The sequence below is a fragment of the Xiphophorus couchianus genome, chromosome 16 (assembly GCF_001444195.1).
Source record: "Xiphophorus couchianus chromosome 16, X_couchianus-1.0, whole genome shotgun sequence".
NCBI lineage: Eukaryota > Metazoa > Chordata > Actinopteri > Cyprinodontiformes > Poeciliidae > Xiphophorus > Xiphophorus couchianus.
In genome coordinates, this window is record NC_040243.1 from 6566333 (window position 1) to 6583491 (window position 17159).

General features: G+C 38.1%; 1 protein-coding gene across 1 annotated transcript; it reads right to left on the reverse strand.

Annotated features, from left to right (window-relative positions):
- Positions 1–13157: 13157 nt before the first annotated feature.
- On the reverse strand, positions 13158–15504 carry 42sp43 (P43 5S RNA-binding protein). Its single transcript, XM_028041496.1, has 9 exons — positions 15198–15504; positions 15024–15124; positions 14862–14958; positions 14670–14758; positions 14477–14550; positions 14298–14378; positions 13783–14012; positions 13648–13701; positions 13158–13579 (listed from the first exon to the last, which is right to left on the reverse strand). Exons 1-9 carry the CDS (start codon positions 15315–15317, stop codon positions 13319–13321), a joined length of 1107 nt encoding a protein of 368 aa, XP_027897297.1. The 5' UTR covers positions 15318–15504; the 3' UTR covers positions 13158–13318.
- Between the last annotated feature and the right edge of the window lie 1655 nt (positions 15505–17159).

Consider the following 17159-nt stretch of genomic DNA (forward strand, 5'->3'; position numbering starts at 1 on the left):
GTACAGCGAATCGGTCAAAAAATCACTTAATTAATTTGGAGAAGAATAAAATCCTAGGTGGCTTTAGGTGACACAACTGAAGGTCTTTTCATCTAAACAACTTCAAAAATACAAATGATAATGAAACCTCTTCTTTCAGCCATGCTACAGATTTAAGCAGTGATTTGTGAGTGCTTCAGAACAAAGCATCTGAGAGTTATAGAGAAGATTGAACTGCTGGAAATTCCTGCTTTTAGGATGCTAGAAAAACATCCAAATCATCTTTTGATGTTTCTGTTTACTGACAGCGTTTACAGCTGAGGAGGCTTTTCTTCAGAAACTACTTGGTTCTGTGAGAACAAAAAATGTTCAAAATAAATTTTTCATATATTTGTATTTGTGCAAACATCTGGCATGAGAACTGAATGTTGTAACAAAAACCGAATCTTTAAAAGTGTCTTGTAACTAGGATATGATGCTACTCTAAATGAAGATGATATTTCTTTACAAATGTTAGCTCTGCAGATTTTAATTCATTTCCACAAAAAGAAGCCTTAACAGTCTAACAATTAAATCCATTCTTCAAGAAGTAAACAACCTTCGTTTTAAATTACAGTTGTAAGTCTCGCAGAGTACATTTCTACCAATTCTGCAAATTGGCTTAATCAGATTAGATTGCCTGTGAGAAAATTCATGTTTTACCTCCAAATCCTTATAGAACTTAGGACTGGGCTTTGACTGGACCATTTAAACATAGGTATGTGGTTTGATCTAGACCAGAGATGGCTAAGTCTTTGAACTTGAGGTACAATCCGGCACCTTTTAAATGCATTCTTCCCCCAGCACATAATTAAAATGAATTTTCTTCTTACCAAGCGAGTTAGTTTAGCGGGAAGGCTTATTAAATGTGCAGTTGCCTCATTTTAGATGTTGAATTGAAAAGTGCTCTGGGAGATTTCCAAGGCATGTCACTTTATAACCTTATCCTGCTTCAAACTTTACCGCAACTTTATTGTTGGTCTTTATGATGCTATTTGTTCACTAATGTTCCCCAATATACATCTGAGGCCATCATAGAACAGCTGAGATTAAATTACACACAGCTGGACTCTATTAACTAGTTTGAGTCACATCTGGGCAATTGGTTGCACAGGATTTTGCTTAGGACCATCAGACTACACAAGGCTAAATTCAAATGCATTTCGCACATTTCTTATTTTTATTTGTAAAATTTTTTTTAACATTTGTTCATTTTCCTTCAATTTCACAATAATGCACCTCTTTAAGCGGATATATCAGATAAAATCCTCATAAAATACATTTAAAAGACCCAGACAACATAAGACATTCTTTCTTGATAATTTTTCCTAAAAGAGACTAAAAATATTCAAATTTCTTGATGATTTATCCAAGTCTTTTAATCAAAGATGACTCAAAAAATTAGCCATACTACATATAATGAACTACTAGGAAGACTGGAGCCTCAAACAAAAGAAAATGGGTTCCTAACCAATCCTGAAGTTGGTTGTCGCCTGCTAAATTAAATGAACTTCTGTAAATGAGCATTATTAAATTTTTTCCAGGCACGTAGTGCCATTCTATAGCACAGTCAAGTAACTATGTTACCTTCAGTTTTCATAAAAGTACTATATGACTTAAAAGAAATTTGACTTTGATATCTAACGCCATGAAATTGGGCCTCTGTCTCTTTAAAAACTTTGAAACTGTCTTCAGAAAGTCATCACAACATGGCTCCTCTATTAACCCTTTAACAACGATTTTACCAGTGTTTCAGTGAGAAGGAGCACACATAATGAGCTCAGCTGATGCACAGTTGCACCAGGTGTTTGCTAATTGCTGCTGGCTAGTCTGAAGGAGCAGAGTGAGAGATTTAAGATGCTATGTTTAAGAAGCTCCCTTCCTTCACAAGGAAGGGAGCTCTGTGAGGCTGAAGCTTGGAAGCTTGGAGACTGTAGCTCAGAGGAAGAAGTGTGAATGCAGCACCAGGTTCAACCAGGCATTTTGCACAGCTGAATGGTTTCCACGAGAAATTAAAGGATTTCTCAAACATACATGAGAGAATCAAGGCAACGCTCCAGCTATGTTCAAAAATGTTGATTTTACATAATACTGTCCCTTTATGGATGAAGTAGCTGAGCTAAGTGTTTCTTAGCAGAGTAAAAGCTGCTCTTTCTGCAGATGCGAACATGCTGGATGGAGTTCACCACATGCAGATGGGGAGTGAGTTCCTCCACGACCAGAGAAAAGTCAGAAGTTATTACACACGTGATGACTGGGAGTGACTGACAGAGGGGGGAGACAGATTTGCAGAAAGTACTACCAGAGGACGTTGTTCTGACTTTGATTCAGCGTTCAGTTAGTAATGATGACTGATGTTTCAAACTGGACACTGACTCATCAGTCTTCTGTTCTGCCCCTGATCAACGCTGATTAGAGGGAGACCAGTGCGGATGCTCCCTTGAATCAGTGATTGCCCTTACATTTGTTCGACACATTCTCCCTTTAATTAAAGCCAACTGCGACCCCCGTCGTGCGCGTCCTCACACACACATACACGCAAACACAAAGCAAATGATATGCTTCATTAAAGAAACATGAGCTCCAGGCTTCCCACTGAGCCCTCTTTCACTTTCTTGCAGCTCTTCTCTGTCTCTAGAGTTGGCAGCCAGAGGCGTTGCTTGTGGCAGGGAGTTGCACTATAAGCTGGAACTGCTGCAACACACATACACACACACACACACACCCCTGCACACCCCCACACAAAGCTGCTACAGTGTACAGCTCACCATCGTTCTTTCTGCAAAGATGACCTTTACTTTAGTCAACAAATACATAAAATCATATGGAAGGTCTTGAGAGAAGAGAAAACAATAGGTGTCATACTCCTCAAAAAAATCTGGTCCATTTTTGAGCTAATTCACAGACATAAACATGTTGCCATTTACTTTACTGCAATGCACATTTAATAGCTTAAATGTTTGTGGGTGAGTAGCTATAAATCTGCAACCGCACTGATGTTTTCATGAATGTTTAACATAACATTCACTTTATGAAGACAAAAATTAAGAAAGCTAACATGCAAAACATATCTAAAACATTATGAGCCCCAAGCAGTTTCTCAAGCCAAATGCAAAAACTACAAGCCATGATCTGAATTAACTCATGACGGATGACTTAACTCTGTAAAAAGAGACTAATTATTTCTCATGCTAATGGCAGTTGATGATAATAAGTTTGCTAAATGAATTTCAAATAAAATGTAATTATTTGTGATGCTTCTCACAATAAAAGCAAAAGATTCCTGATTGGACAGTTGAAAAGGTGGAAAATTTTGGATACACACTTTCAGGAGCAGGTTTCCTGAGCGGAAAATAAATGAGAGAAAGCTGCAAAGGTCAACAGGGATTGTGGAACAGTTACTGCAGAAGACACCTGAAGAAAATGTATCTGCAAAGGTAGCTTACGTCTATGCACTGCAGGGCAAACGTTTGCCTCAATAATATTTAGCTTTATAAGTACATTTAAGCTGCACTTTGTTGTTATGTTATGTATCAGATTGGTTTTGTAGCAGAGAGCTATCATGTATAATTAATGTGTCCAGTTGCAACTTTTTCCTCATTTTAACTAAATTCAGGGTTAACTCTATGTATTTTAAAGGTTCTGTTTGTTATGTGCATTGGCTTGGCTCTCCTTGAGGTAAAACAGCTTTGTGTTTTAGCCTTCGAAAGAAGTAAACTAAAGGTAAAATGCCAAGTTGTCTGCTCGTATTTCCTATCTGGAGCTGTGTTCGTCCCTCTTTTTTCCCATAGATGAGCCTGAGGACGTCACAGAAGTCGTTCTGGATAAAGTTCTGTAGACAGACAGTAGATCCCTCTGGCAATGCAGAGCAGCCGTTTATTTATAGACAATAAAGTAAAGTCCTTGAAAAAAAGAACACACCAAATACAGTAAAACACAGCGACACCCCTGTCCTAGAGTGGCTTTACTACCTCTGCAACAGAAATCACTGTATGCTAAAAATAGATTTCAGTCAAAGGATTTTTATGTCATATCACTGCCAGGCACAGTCAAACCATAGTACATATCCAACAACATATGAAATCCACAAAGTTTATAATGAGAAAACGATGTTATTTTTAACTAAAAGCAAAGCCTTTTAGCAAAAAAAATAATTAAAACATAGCACCTTAAATCTGCATCCCCTTAAAAGCAGGAACAAGCCCAGTTTATGTGAGGCCCAAACTAATCGTTTAATCCTCCCACAATATTAAGAGACGGGGTCATTTAGACCCCACGAGATTTTTACTCTGCGCAGTACAGCGGGTCGTACTGACCCTGTGTGCATTTTTACAAGGTGTTAAGGTGTGGTTTTGAAAACTGATGGCCTGATGGAACAATGGTGTCCACCAAGTACTTTAATAACATATTTAAAGGATAATCAGAAACAATAGAAAAACAAAACAAATTTCTGTGCATTGTTTCCTAAATGAAGCACAAAAACCTTTCATTTGAGAGCATATCAAAGCAAAATATATTTTTTATGGTAAAATTGAGGAACACCTGTTAGTTTGTATTCCTGGAGAATGAGCTCACTTAAATCCAGCTTGTCTTTTAATTAGCAAATGAAACACACTTAAGTTGGAGATGGAGAATTTCGCGTCCAGTTCCAACTTCCAAGATAAATGGAGAAGAGTATCTCTCTTAACAATGACGTCATCAACATCCAATATGGCTGCCATAAGGAGAAAGCATTGATAAAGTTGATGTTATGAACTGTGAAATTTCACATCTATTTGTTGGCACCCTCTGTGAAAGCGTTGGCACATTGCCTTCATTGCTATTCCTAGTTTTCTGAGCACAAAAACTTCACTTGGAAATGAAGCTATCATTATTCAATTGTATTAACAACTCTGTCATTGGGTCAATTTGGGTCGGATTTTTGTTCATCTTGTGTAAATAAGACTATTAAGGGGAAAAAATATCTCAGATAGACATTTTTGTGTATTATTTCAATTCAAAATTAATTTTGTTATTACGTCTGGTCTTAGTACTGTTGCCTTGCAGCAAGAAGGTCCTGGGTTCAATTCCCGGCCCGGGGTCTTTCTGCACGGAGTTTGCGTGTTCTCCCTGTGCATGCGTGGGTTCTCTCCGGGTACTCCGGCTTCCTCCCACAGTCCAAAAACATGACTGTCAGGTTAATTGGTCTCTCTAAATTCTCCCTAGGTGTCAGTGTGTGTGTGCATGGTTGTGTGTCCTGTCTGTCTCTGTGTTGCCCTGCGACAGATTGGTGACCTGTCCAGGGTGTACCCTGCCTCTCTCCCGGAACGTTAGCTGGAGAGAGGCACCAGCACCCCTACAAACCAAGGGTGTACAGAAAATGGATGGATGGGTAGACGTCTGGTCTTCTGGTTAGTGTTGTCCTGTCTTCCCAACATTCATTTCATGCGATGCCCGCTAAATTACATTTTCTGAAAACATTTCCCCGAAGGGATGAACAGGTTGCAAAATACGTAACACGTTTCTTTCAATTTTCTGGTTCATGTGACCTTTCCCTGAGCTCATAAAAACTAATCACTCTGAATGACATGCCTGCTAATAAACACTCGTCCATGTTCCTCTTGGTGCATTTTCATTTATAATGAATTAACAGCTGGTTAGAGTCAATCAAAAAAACTCGTTGTGTGTCTCGGACTAATCCAACGTGAAAAGTTCAACAACATAAGTGGAAGCAAGAAGGTCTTAGCAATGTCACAGTTGATTCAATCACATTTTTATTATCTAACTTCTGGGATGAATGATTACATAGCAGCAAAAGCTTTCTTCATCTCAATGCGTTGTAAAACAAGACAACTGTCACACTCCCTGATTTGATCGCTTGCAGCACTTTTAATTACTGATGGAGCTCGACTAGACTACAAGGTCCTTATCAAAGGCCCAGACTTTGATCGATGAAGCAGCAGACACAATGAATATGAGGAAATGAGGACATCACTGGAGGTCGTAATGTGCATGTCAACAAAAGGAAGTGTAATCAAACCCAGATTTGTGTGTCTGGTTATCAGATCTCATCTCTGGAAACACAGATCATCGGCTGAGAAAATCACTGCTAATCAGATCAAAATGGCTCCGATACTCTCCGGACATAAATCATGTCAGCATGTCATTTAGAGTTGCTTCGTTTGTATTAGTGACTGAGTTACACAGATTCATGTCACGGTGAATGAATATTGACTTTAAAGCAGCTTGAAAAAGCAGCAGCCTTTAACTTCTCTATATATGTCATTAAATTGGTAAGACTGCTTATTTTTTGAGCAGCAGTTCTCTAGGCTTTCAAAACAGCCACAAAAGTTTTATTTTGGTAACCTTTTCCTTCATCCGTTTATTTGTATTTCAGTCTTTCTAAGACATTTTTCATAATTCCTTTGGTTTGTTTGCTTGTTAGGCCCTTTAATCTTGCCAACTTTGGGACCTCTGACTGATGACCCATGTCCAGTTGTCTGGCAGAGTCCACCAGACTTTTACTGAAACACATGATGCTGAGGGTTACCACAACATTTGAAATATAAACAGGACCGGCCATCATGCTCAAGAGTGCACATAAGCAGCTTTTCCATCATCTTTTGTTTCATGACCAAAACATGCAATTTCAGTTCAAGTTCAACTTCAGCTCGCAATTTCCACATCATTACGTTTGTGATGGTAGGACAGAGAGGAGTGTTTTTTTCCTGGCATGCTTTCAAACTATCAAACCTGGCAAGCAGAGAAAGATTTATGCTTGTTGTGGTTAATAGAAAAGTTACAAGCATCTAATTCATGCTACTCGCTACAAGCATCAGCTGTGAGTATGATAGAAGATACAGAATAATTTGTCATTAAATACGAAATGTCAATCCTTCACCATTAGAAAGACAGATTTCCTCAGCTTATTCTGCCCACTTCACACTTTCTTCTTCATGTCATTTTTCATGACAGCATAAAAAGGCAACAATGCTTAAAGAAAAATAATTTTACAGTGAAAAATCACCTTATCAAGATAGGTGGAGAAAAGAAAGAGAAGAGATGTATCAAGGGAGATTATTTAATGATTAAATGAAATGATAAACAGCCAAACTGCTAATGGCAAATTACTTTTATAACAACAGGGTTAGTGGGAAAGCATAATGTTTCTTGTCCTGCCAGTCGACTTAATGTGCAGGACAAGACTGTCAATTATGCAGTGGTCCAGTGGAGAAAAAAGCTTCCACACAAATATCAGACTGTCTGAAGGAAAAAAAACAAACAAACACTATCAATCTCTGTCTTCTTGGATGACTTTCAGCTTGCTGGTCACTGCTGTGTCTGTTCCAGTTTCCTAGAAACTGAGGACTCCTGCCTGCAAAGATCCTTTGAAAACCAGATCAATTTGCTTTGGCAAATTTTTGCCACCGTATATGATACAATACACCACTAAGGTTTATTAGTCCACATGCCGTCTCTGCTTTATTGAAGTTTTATCGTTGCTCATGGAGTTGCTGCACTATAAAACTGGGAACAAGATACAGAGGAAATAAATGACATATTAGTTCAATAAAAGGTCACTGCTGGATCAAGAAAGGGTAAAAGTTGGTCTTTTGAATGACTCATTTTAATCTTACTTTCAAAATAAAATCTCATTATCCAATTTGTGTGTCAGAAGATTAAATTTAACTTTTTATTCTAGTTGGAATCAAAAGTTCCATATTTTTTTTACATTTGTGCTTCACAATGAATGCAACCAAATTAAATTGTCAACCTGCTGACCTGCAGTCTTGCATAATCCAGTCAAAAATAACCACTAATTTCTGTGAGTGCTGCATGCAGTTTGAAACACACACCACAGGATAAAAATGTAACCTTTCTTGAAATTATTTTGGATGGGTTACGAAGCAATCTGTTTTCCTAAGTATGTATTTTGTTGAGACAGCAGAAAATCCTCTGGAGAATTTACACCCAGCAGGTATGCACGTGTACTGCTTTGAAAGCTGTATATATATTTATGTATACATTGTGTATTCTGCATAATCATCCAAATAGGGAGGGTAGAGAAAGCGGAAATAAGCCATCAATGGTGAGTCACAGTCATTTGCAGCCATCAGCGAGCCTCGTACAGATACGCCAGTGAATCCGGTAAGTCCACTTCTTTAATGTTGTATTTTAGATTAATTAAAAGCATGAAGGCCAGCCCAGAATCCATCTTCAACATTTTTTATTATGCTTATCAGCACTGAAAGTACACCATATTCTCCAGCCTTATTCTGCAGTTTGCACTAGATACAGGAGTGTAAATGCAGGAGAAATCCTGCCCATCAAGTCCAGATGATGGGAGGATTTTCAATCTACTTTTATATCAGGCATAGACATAATTTTTTAAAACGTTTCCATTTCTTTGTCTCAAAGAAATGAGGAATGAAAAAAAGGTTTCAGTTGTTTCTGATTGGTTGCAACATGTTCACCAAATTCCATCTCTGATTGGCTGACCAGTTGTGGCAACGTCTCACTATGGCTCAGAAGCTCTGGCTGCCTGAGAGAGAAACTGAGAATCAGTCTCAGAAAGAATCAGAACCACAAGAAGCCTTGGCCGTCTGATCAGAACCGGGACTGATTAGAGTTGTCGATTAGGTTTTCAAAATACTTTAGGCTGCTGAACTGTTGTTTTTTTCCCCCCCTGTCCAGTTAAGCTGGGGAGACAAGCTTCAGCTTAACTAGCAAGACTCACGCATAAAGTTGCACATAAAGTTCCAGATGAATCTGCATAGTGGGTAACCACTAATACCAAAGTCAGTTTCAAGTAAGAGGTGACACAGCAGTCTGGTTTTGGACCACACAAGGCTTTCTTTGTTTTGTTTGACTGTGGTAGATGGCCAAAGCCCAGAGAACATTTTCAAATGAACTTGAGAGTAAAGATCCATCCTCTGCATTAGTTCCCCTTTTTAAGAGTGAAATTTGGTCTTAGGACTTCTGATTAGTTTAAAATCCACCTTCTTTAAACTTTTAAGAAAGGTCAAGAAATTCTTTGATTAAAATGTAAGCTTTTGATCAGATAGGAAAATATTGTGAACATTCATTTCTTCCCACTTTTTCCCTGTAGGTTTGTTTCCTAACCTTATTAAAATGCCAGGTTCTGTGATGAAATAATGAGTCCATTTCAAAACTTAGTCCAAACATGTGACATTTATCAAGGCAATAACCTGATATTTTATGCTTGAGAATCCTGAAATTAATACTTTTAGAAGTACATTTTGACATTTTCCATCAGTTTTTTTTTTTATGTATAGAAATCTGTCAGCATTGGAGTTTTTGAATGTATTTTCCAAATGTTTTGCAAAAGTACCAGACACTTATTGTCCTCTTTACATGACATTAAAGACTTTCTACTGAATGTAGTTCTGAATTCTGGCCATATCAGTCTAAATTCATTTTCCTCTCATTCAGTCATTCTTTTGTTGTTTTGGATGCATGTTTAGTTTCACTGGGATGCTAAAACTGCAATTTTGTAGCAAAGATTTTCAGTCAAAACTGGACAGCATTTGGAACATTTAGTGTTTTGAAAAAACAGTTCCATAAAAAGGAAAGTAATCCCAGTTTATGATGCTGCCACCACTATGATTTTCTCTAAGGATTGTTGAGTTGTTTTTGCATTAAACATATCTTTTGGAATAGTGACTCAAAGTTCAGTTTGGTTTCATCAGGCCAATTTTAGCCAAGCTTAAATGTTTTCTTTGAAACAAAAGGTTTCTGTTTTGCATTCCTACTAATTTGTCCAGAAGTGTAGAAAAAAGAGAAGATTTTTATCACATGTAGAACACAACCAGAGCTTGGCAGAAAATCCTGGATCTCCTTCAGCATTGCCATCAGCAGGTTGGCATCTCTGCTTTAACTGTCTTTAGTGCACCATTGCAGATATATAAAGCTGTGGTGTTTTTACAACCTCATGATTAAAACATTTCTACCACAAGTCTCTTTTAAATCTTATAAAATATTATAAACTCATATTGCAAATTGCGATTTAAGATGAAAAAGAAAATGTAATAAGGATACAATTAGCGTTGCAGTTTGTTCCTGGTTAGCAGATTCACTATGACTAAAGCTGGGTGTGTACTCAAGACAGAATATTAAAATAAAAATGTATTCATTGAAGTTTTAGTTTAAGGGTTTCCCACTATTGTAACCAGATTATTAAATTTTTTTTATTCTAACAGAGTTGTTTGTTTTATAGTTGAACTGAGCTAGATCACACTATGGTCTCATTTTGTTGCATAACAAAAACCTGATATGACTGGTTTGTGTAAACTTAAACACTCGCTACTGTACATTAATATAATTTAAAGAAGTCTATCAAACTCCTACTAAGGTTACAGCAAATAACTCGCTTAATCTCAGTTGAAAAGAAAAGTAAAACAGGCCAAGGAATAATACTAGAAGAAGGCAGGGGAGCTGATTTTGTTTGCACCTGTGTAGAAGGCGTCTCCTCGTCATCTACTTTCTCCTGTTGGTTTGGTATGTATGTGTGTTTCTGCTATGAAAAGCCTTAAAACAAGGCCATGGGAAAAGAAGAAACTGGAGTGGTTAAAGGTTTTGGGTCATCTATTCTGGAACATGCAGGCTAAATCAGGACATGACGACTGTAGTTAACCTACTTTGATTCATCTCCTTGTTTCGTTTTCTTTACACAGCAAGAGTGCAGATTTTTTTTCGTTTAGGATTTTCTGTGAATAAGACTGGAAAGAAAGTGGATTACTATATAAATTAAAAATGTCTCAGCAGAATAATGAATTTTGCAAAGTAACAAGATATGATGGGGTTGCAGCGTTTGGGCTTTGAAGTAGTGCAAAAGTTTAAATGCGTTCATCATGGGCATGGATTTTACACTCATTTGTGGCATTTATTATGTCTTTGAACAATTTTTTTCAGGGTGGCTTGATAATATAACATACATACTTAATTTTGAATTGTGTATTTTCTGTAATCCACACAGAGAAACTGTACATGCATGCTGAAATAGATCAACACCCCTTCATACAAGAACAAATGTGGGGGTCTTTATAGTGTCAAAGTCTCAACAATCGGAACAAAAAAATACCCCTTTCAAATGAAAAAAATGTGGTTAAAGGTGTTCAGGAGCAAGCAGGTGCCACTTGAACAGAGACAGTGTCGACCAAGACAGAAATGCCTGCTAAAAACTTAAAGCTCATCTGAAATTTTCAGCTCATTACATGGGAGACAAGTTTCTTTCAGGGAAAAAATGGTTATATTGAGATGTTTATGTCTAGAGGAATCAATGCCAAGCCTTTCAGACATAAGGATACTTTTATTGTAAAGAACAGCAATGGTATCATGACACTGATGTTCCGGTTTGAGGTCTGATACTGGTGCATTGCAAAACCAAATGGAATAATACAGGTGAACTACCAAATAAACACCTTAACCCTATTGAAGACCTATCCCAAGAAACCAACCAGATTTATGGACCAGAGAAAATCCTTATGTTCAAATGTGTTCATACAGCTCTTATTTTCAATAATGATGCTAGATCTTGGGTCATTTTAAGCCCCCCAAAAGAGAGACTGGTTCAAATGAATTATTAAAACCCAAAGTATATTAAATTCATGCCTCAAAACTTCAGAGTAGAACTATAAGCTACTGCAAATTTTATCAAACGTGCTTAAATTTTGCAACTCTAGGGGCAGAAATGTTATCCTAAGAAAATAGTTTGAAGTGGTTTTTCTTCAATAAATGTCAAAATAATTTTTAGAATTACTTAATGTACTCTTTATTGAAATAAAATAAGTTTAATTATCTGAAGTTATGCCTTGCCTAAAGTCAAAGAAATCTCATTTGAAACTTGTCATGGAGAAAGATTCAGTTTTTCCCCCCAGCCTTTGTGACAAAATGCAAAGTCTACCCCAAAAAGTTGAAGGTCATGCTTTGTGGATAATTGACATGGGATTTCCTGAAAGCTAAGTCCTAAAGCTGAGGTTTACAGTTCGATTCATAGATTTTACTAATCAGGTTATTTAATGGCAACAGGAAATACCGTTTCTGTGCCACTGACGAAAGCCAGCAACATCTCAACTCAACAGCAGAAATTTTTCAGCTCAAGCTAAAAACAATGTTCACCTTTCTGAAACATCTACCTTTCCTTAGCATTTGACTGAAAGCCACACTGCACACCCAAAGCAATTTTAACTTGAAGAGGCAGTCATTAAGAGGCTTTTATCTTCACTTTGTAAATAAGCTTTACAGCTAGTACACCCAAGACAATTAGATGATTCAGAGAACAGCTAAAGCTAGCTGTGAGTAACTGCAAATGTAAACTGTGAGCTTGACTGAACACGCAAGTCAGCTGTTGTAACTTAATGTACGGGCTATAGAGCGGCCGACCAGATAGCCAGAGGCCGACAAGCGGAGAAATTGACCTTCAGAACAGGGGCGAGAAACGGCATTCAAACTTTATCTGTCAGCCAGTTACAGATCTTTGAAATTAAGCTCACCCTGCTTCACTGAACCAGGAATCTTTTAAACACAAATGTACAGCAGCCTATTCGAAGACTACAGTGATAAAAAAAATAAATTCTATTTTCACCTGCTAAAGGTCATAACGGATCAGATTTTAAAGCTTCAAGAAACATGTTCACCCTTAAAGGCCAAGTTTAAACCAGTTACAAAATTAAATCAGAAAATATATTTGAATCTAAATCTGAACTCAACTTTACAGCTTTTGATCCATTTCATTTTGACTGAAAGATTTCAGTTAGAGAACATCCACATCACTGACCAGGAAAGCTAAAATAACCCACTTTTACTTAAGTCACAACTAGCTAGTCTTATTTTTAAAGTGTTGAGACATTTTTTCCAAACACATTCAAGCCTTCATCTGGACAAATATGCAGACTTTCTTCTAATCCAATCCACCCCCAAAGTTACTGTGATTCAGCCTTTAGTCATGTGCAGTTTTGTTCATTTCTATTGAGCGCCAACCAAAATCTGCAGCCCAAGCAGGCACACAAGGGCTGCAGGAGGACAGCAGCTGTTTGAGTGGGCAATCAAGATGCTTACCATTGCAATTAAAAGTCAATGAATAGCTGATCACTTGTTACAGATCAGCAGACCTCGCAACAGAATACCAAGTCAGTAACAGCTTTAGGTTAAACAAACTTATTTTATTGGGTCAGCATACAAGAAATTCAAATCTTTAAAGGGAACTGTGTTTTCTCCATGTCCTCAAGTCATAAAATTAGAGTTAAACTAAATAAAAGGGCCCCAATTAATCCAGCAAAACAAAATGCAGTCATTGTGTGCATTAACTTCTCACTGGTGCAGCCTCTAGGACCTCGAAAGGACGGGGTTGCTTGATCCCAAACAAGTCTCGCAGGTCGACTTCTGGGTCCACATAGTGAGGGATCTTTCGTTCGTTGAACAGGCCCGAGAGGTTCGCTTCCACTTTGGCACGTCTGGAAATCCGCATCCGAAGCGCAAAGAGGCGACCCAGGTTCTCCTCGACTAACGGCTGACTGTTTCCATTCAGGCGCTTCTGCCAGGTTTTCTTTGGTCTCTTCCATTTCTGTTGGGAAAAAACATAAAGTTAAAATGAGAGAATTTTGAACAAAATGTTATATTTTTAAGCATTACCATCATTGTGGTGGCAGTGGGATCATGGCGAAGAAGGTGCCTTTGCAAACTTTCCTGTAGGATAAAAGATACTTATTTTGATTCTAAACAAATTCAATCATGTTTATTATGAAGGCAACGTTTTCGGATACCAACCCTCATGGCGAACATCCGAAGGCAGTCAGGGAAGGAACACTTGTACTTCAGCAGCTGAAGGTGCACCTTGCGAATGTGGTGCTCCAGGTTAAAGGTCGTGGAGAAATGGGCCTGGCAGTTCTCTCTTGGACACACGAGCACGGGCTTATGGGAAGCATGGCTTCGTTTGTGCCTTCGCAGAGAACCGGCTTTCTTAAAGACCTTCTTGCAGACCGAGCAGGTAAAAGTAGCTGTGAACCAGAAGTGATTAATCAGACGCTGCATCCAAGACATGATGATTTTTAGCCAGACTTGACCTAAGAGAAAAGCTTATTCAGGATGAGAAAATCACACATTTCCTTTGACTTTCTGAATCAAATTTAAGTGATTCAGAGTTTGATACTGCACCAGTCACTTTCTGGAATAAGATTTTATGCAAACCTGCAAATCTCAAATTAATGTTGGCTTATCACAACACAGTCTGAGCCAGCTCTTGTTCCAGCTGCATTTTTAAACATGGCAAGTAAATTTTTTACCTGGGTGTTTGGCCATGTGTTTCAGAAGTTTTCCCCAGGTGTGTTCAAGCACCTGGCAGCCATCATGATGGCAGCGATAACCTAACGATACAAAACAGATAAAACCTTCTCCTGAGAACATTTTAAAGCTTCTTTTTACAGATTAAGAAATGCCAGCAGTCAGCCAGTAGGAATCAAACCTGCATGCTTCTTCTCATGGGCTTTGCGGGCAATGTGGGAGTTGAATGTTGCAGTACATCCATTTTTAGAACATCTGTACTCCCAGACAGAGTGAACAAACACTAAACATCAGAAAAATGTTCCTTACAAAAAGTAGCAGTTAAAGTGTAGGAAACAGCATTTTCTTTAAATGCAATTCAAATTGGTACATACTTGAACACTGCTGGCACATTATGCTCCTGTAAGTGCAACTTCATCATTTTGCGCTTCTTGAAGCTGAGGGTGCAGTTTGGTTGGCTGCACTAAAGGGAAACTGGGTTTTTTATTATTATTTAAGTTGCTCGATGGCATCAAACTGAACGCTGTTTTGTCGCCATCTAGTGGGAGAACGTAGCCGACACAAACCTTAAAAATGTTTTCTTTATCTCCATGAGCGACGCGCAGATGTCTTTTAAGTTTGTGTGCGAGGACGAAAGCCTTTGCGCAACCTGCAACATTGCATCTTAACACCAGAAATAAGAATGAGATGCTTGTTAATGAAGTGCAGATTAAGGTTGGTGTACTTACTGGAACTGCCTCTTCCCTTCATGCTGAAGCAAGTGGCGTCTCAGGTGGCATTTCCTCTGGAAGCTACGACCACATCCAGCGATGGCGCACAGACACTGGCGCTGTGGAGACGCATGTTAACAGCGCCTGCTTTGAAACAAGTGATGCGAGAGTTATTTAAAGCATTGGCCTTACTGCTCCGGTGTGCACAGTCTCGTGTTCTTTCAGCTTCCACTCCCTTGGGAAAGTCGCGCCACAGTCTGCGTGTGTACAGCTGAACAATAGCGACCTGTCCAGAAAACCATTCATCGTCATCCAATATCCAAAGTCTTAGCGCTGGGAGACCGCCGCGTTTTCACAGCTTCTCTTATATTATCTCGAACACAATTAACTCTAATTAGTGAGCAGCCGGTGAGTCAGGTTTTTTTTTTTTTTAAACTTCAAAACAAAAGCTGAAACTAATTAACCTAATTAAACGAACAGGGAAAACAGACATCAGACACCAGCTGCTCACCATGCCTCCCACATGGGAGGCATGGTGAGAAGTGAGGTGACAATAGGTAAACGCCACAAGGTGTTGAAATGGTTTACATGCTCATAACCCGAAAACATACTCTTTTCTTGTATTACTAAACAAGTAAGGATGTTTTATTTCAGTCAACTGTTTTAAGTTAATTCGATTTCAAGACATTACATTTGAAGAAAAGTTCAAAATCTGCCTGTGCCCTTTATTTTTAAATGCAAGTGTAATGTAGCTTTGTGAACCTTAGAGGGCAGTGTATCACTTTCCCGATCACAAGTGTATCTCAGTAAATCAAAAACATAGAAAAGTGAAACAACTACGTTGACTCGCTACACATTGGAGTGATGTCTGTGATGCGTTTAGTTCTAGTGATTATGATTATATTTTGCTTACAGCAAATGGAAATTTACGTTCTCATAAAAAATAGTATGCCTAAAATACCTGCAAATGTTTCCTGAGCCTTTGCACCAGTGTTTCTAACCCTGATCTTCAGGGGTCAGTGTCCTTCATGTTTTAGATGCATCTTTGCTCCTGCATGTTATCAGGTGCTGCAGAAGCCTGTTAGTCACCCATTCATTCAGGTCAGGTGTTTGGCAGCAGGTAAACTTCTAAAATATTCAGAGGTTGGGTCTCTGAGAACCAAATTTAAGAAGCAATGCTTTAAGCCACAGGTGTCCTGCAACTTCCAGAGTTGTCTCTGCAAAACCCGTAAAGCAAATCATTTGCAGGACTCTGGAGAACTTGACTGCATATTGAGGAGATAATTATCCAATTTGATACAGGTGTGTATCAAATTGAAGCTAATTTACAGCTAAAAGTTGCACTAGACCAGCCTTCGAGGACTGGAGTTTGCTCTGCACTGTATCTCAGGCTGAAAAAAAAAAAGCTGACTTTCAAACATTTCTGGCACAGCTTCATCATATTCCAGCAGTCAATTTTATTTTCTGGGAGGATTCCGTATTTAAAAAAAAATATATATATAAAAAAAACATTTGTCCCTTACTGATGAATTTGCCTTGCCACCATCGTCCTGCATGTCTTCTTTCCCCAATGATGTCTCAAGAGGGTAAATTAAATATTCAGAGTCCACATGTGTTTCCATTAGTGGGAAGTATTTAGGTTGAGTAGAAGAATTTGCCTCAACAGGGGACTAGAGCCTGGAGAAAACAAGACTGAGACATCAGCACAGTGCAGATTATTAAAGTTCAAGAGCTGGCTAAAGTCAGAAATCCTGAGAGATGTGTAGAATTTTCTGTCCACTGCATGATGTTTTTGTAGTGCTAATGTAGTGGCACATTCAGATTAGTATTACTTTTTCCCATCTTTTCTCAGCTGAGCATAGTTAAATCAGAAATAGGCTGTCATTTATTACTCTAACCATGTTATTTTCACTGGGAATGAATGCTGTAGTTGACTTTGTTCTGACATTATTTTTTAAAAGAATATGCCAAGATACCTTGCTTTAAAATATAAAATAAGATTTCACAGAAGACATCCCACGTGTTCTTTCTATGAACATGAAAAATGTTAAGTATCTCACTGATTTTAAAAATATAACAAAGTAGTATACAGTAAGTACATAATTCTTTGAGTTTATTTTTGATTACCAAGATATTCAATTCTTAAAAAAAATA

Excerpts from the sequence above, each read along its gene's own strand:
- 42sp43 (XM_028041496.1), bottom strand. The coding sequence starts at position 15,317 with ATGACGATGAATGGTTTTCTGGACAGGTCGCTATTGTTCAGCTGTACA. Across the intron at positions 15,125-15,197 it reads AGACTGTGCACACCGGAGCA|CGCCAGTGTCTGTGCGCCAT; the intron begins GTAAGGCCAATG and ends GCGTCTCCACAG. Across the intron at positions 13,702-13,782 it reads TTCGGATGTTCGCCATGAGG|GAAAGTTTGCAAAGGCACCT; the intron begins GTTGGTATCCGA and ends TTTATCCTACAG.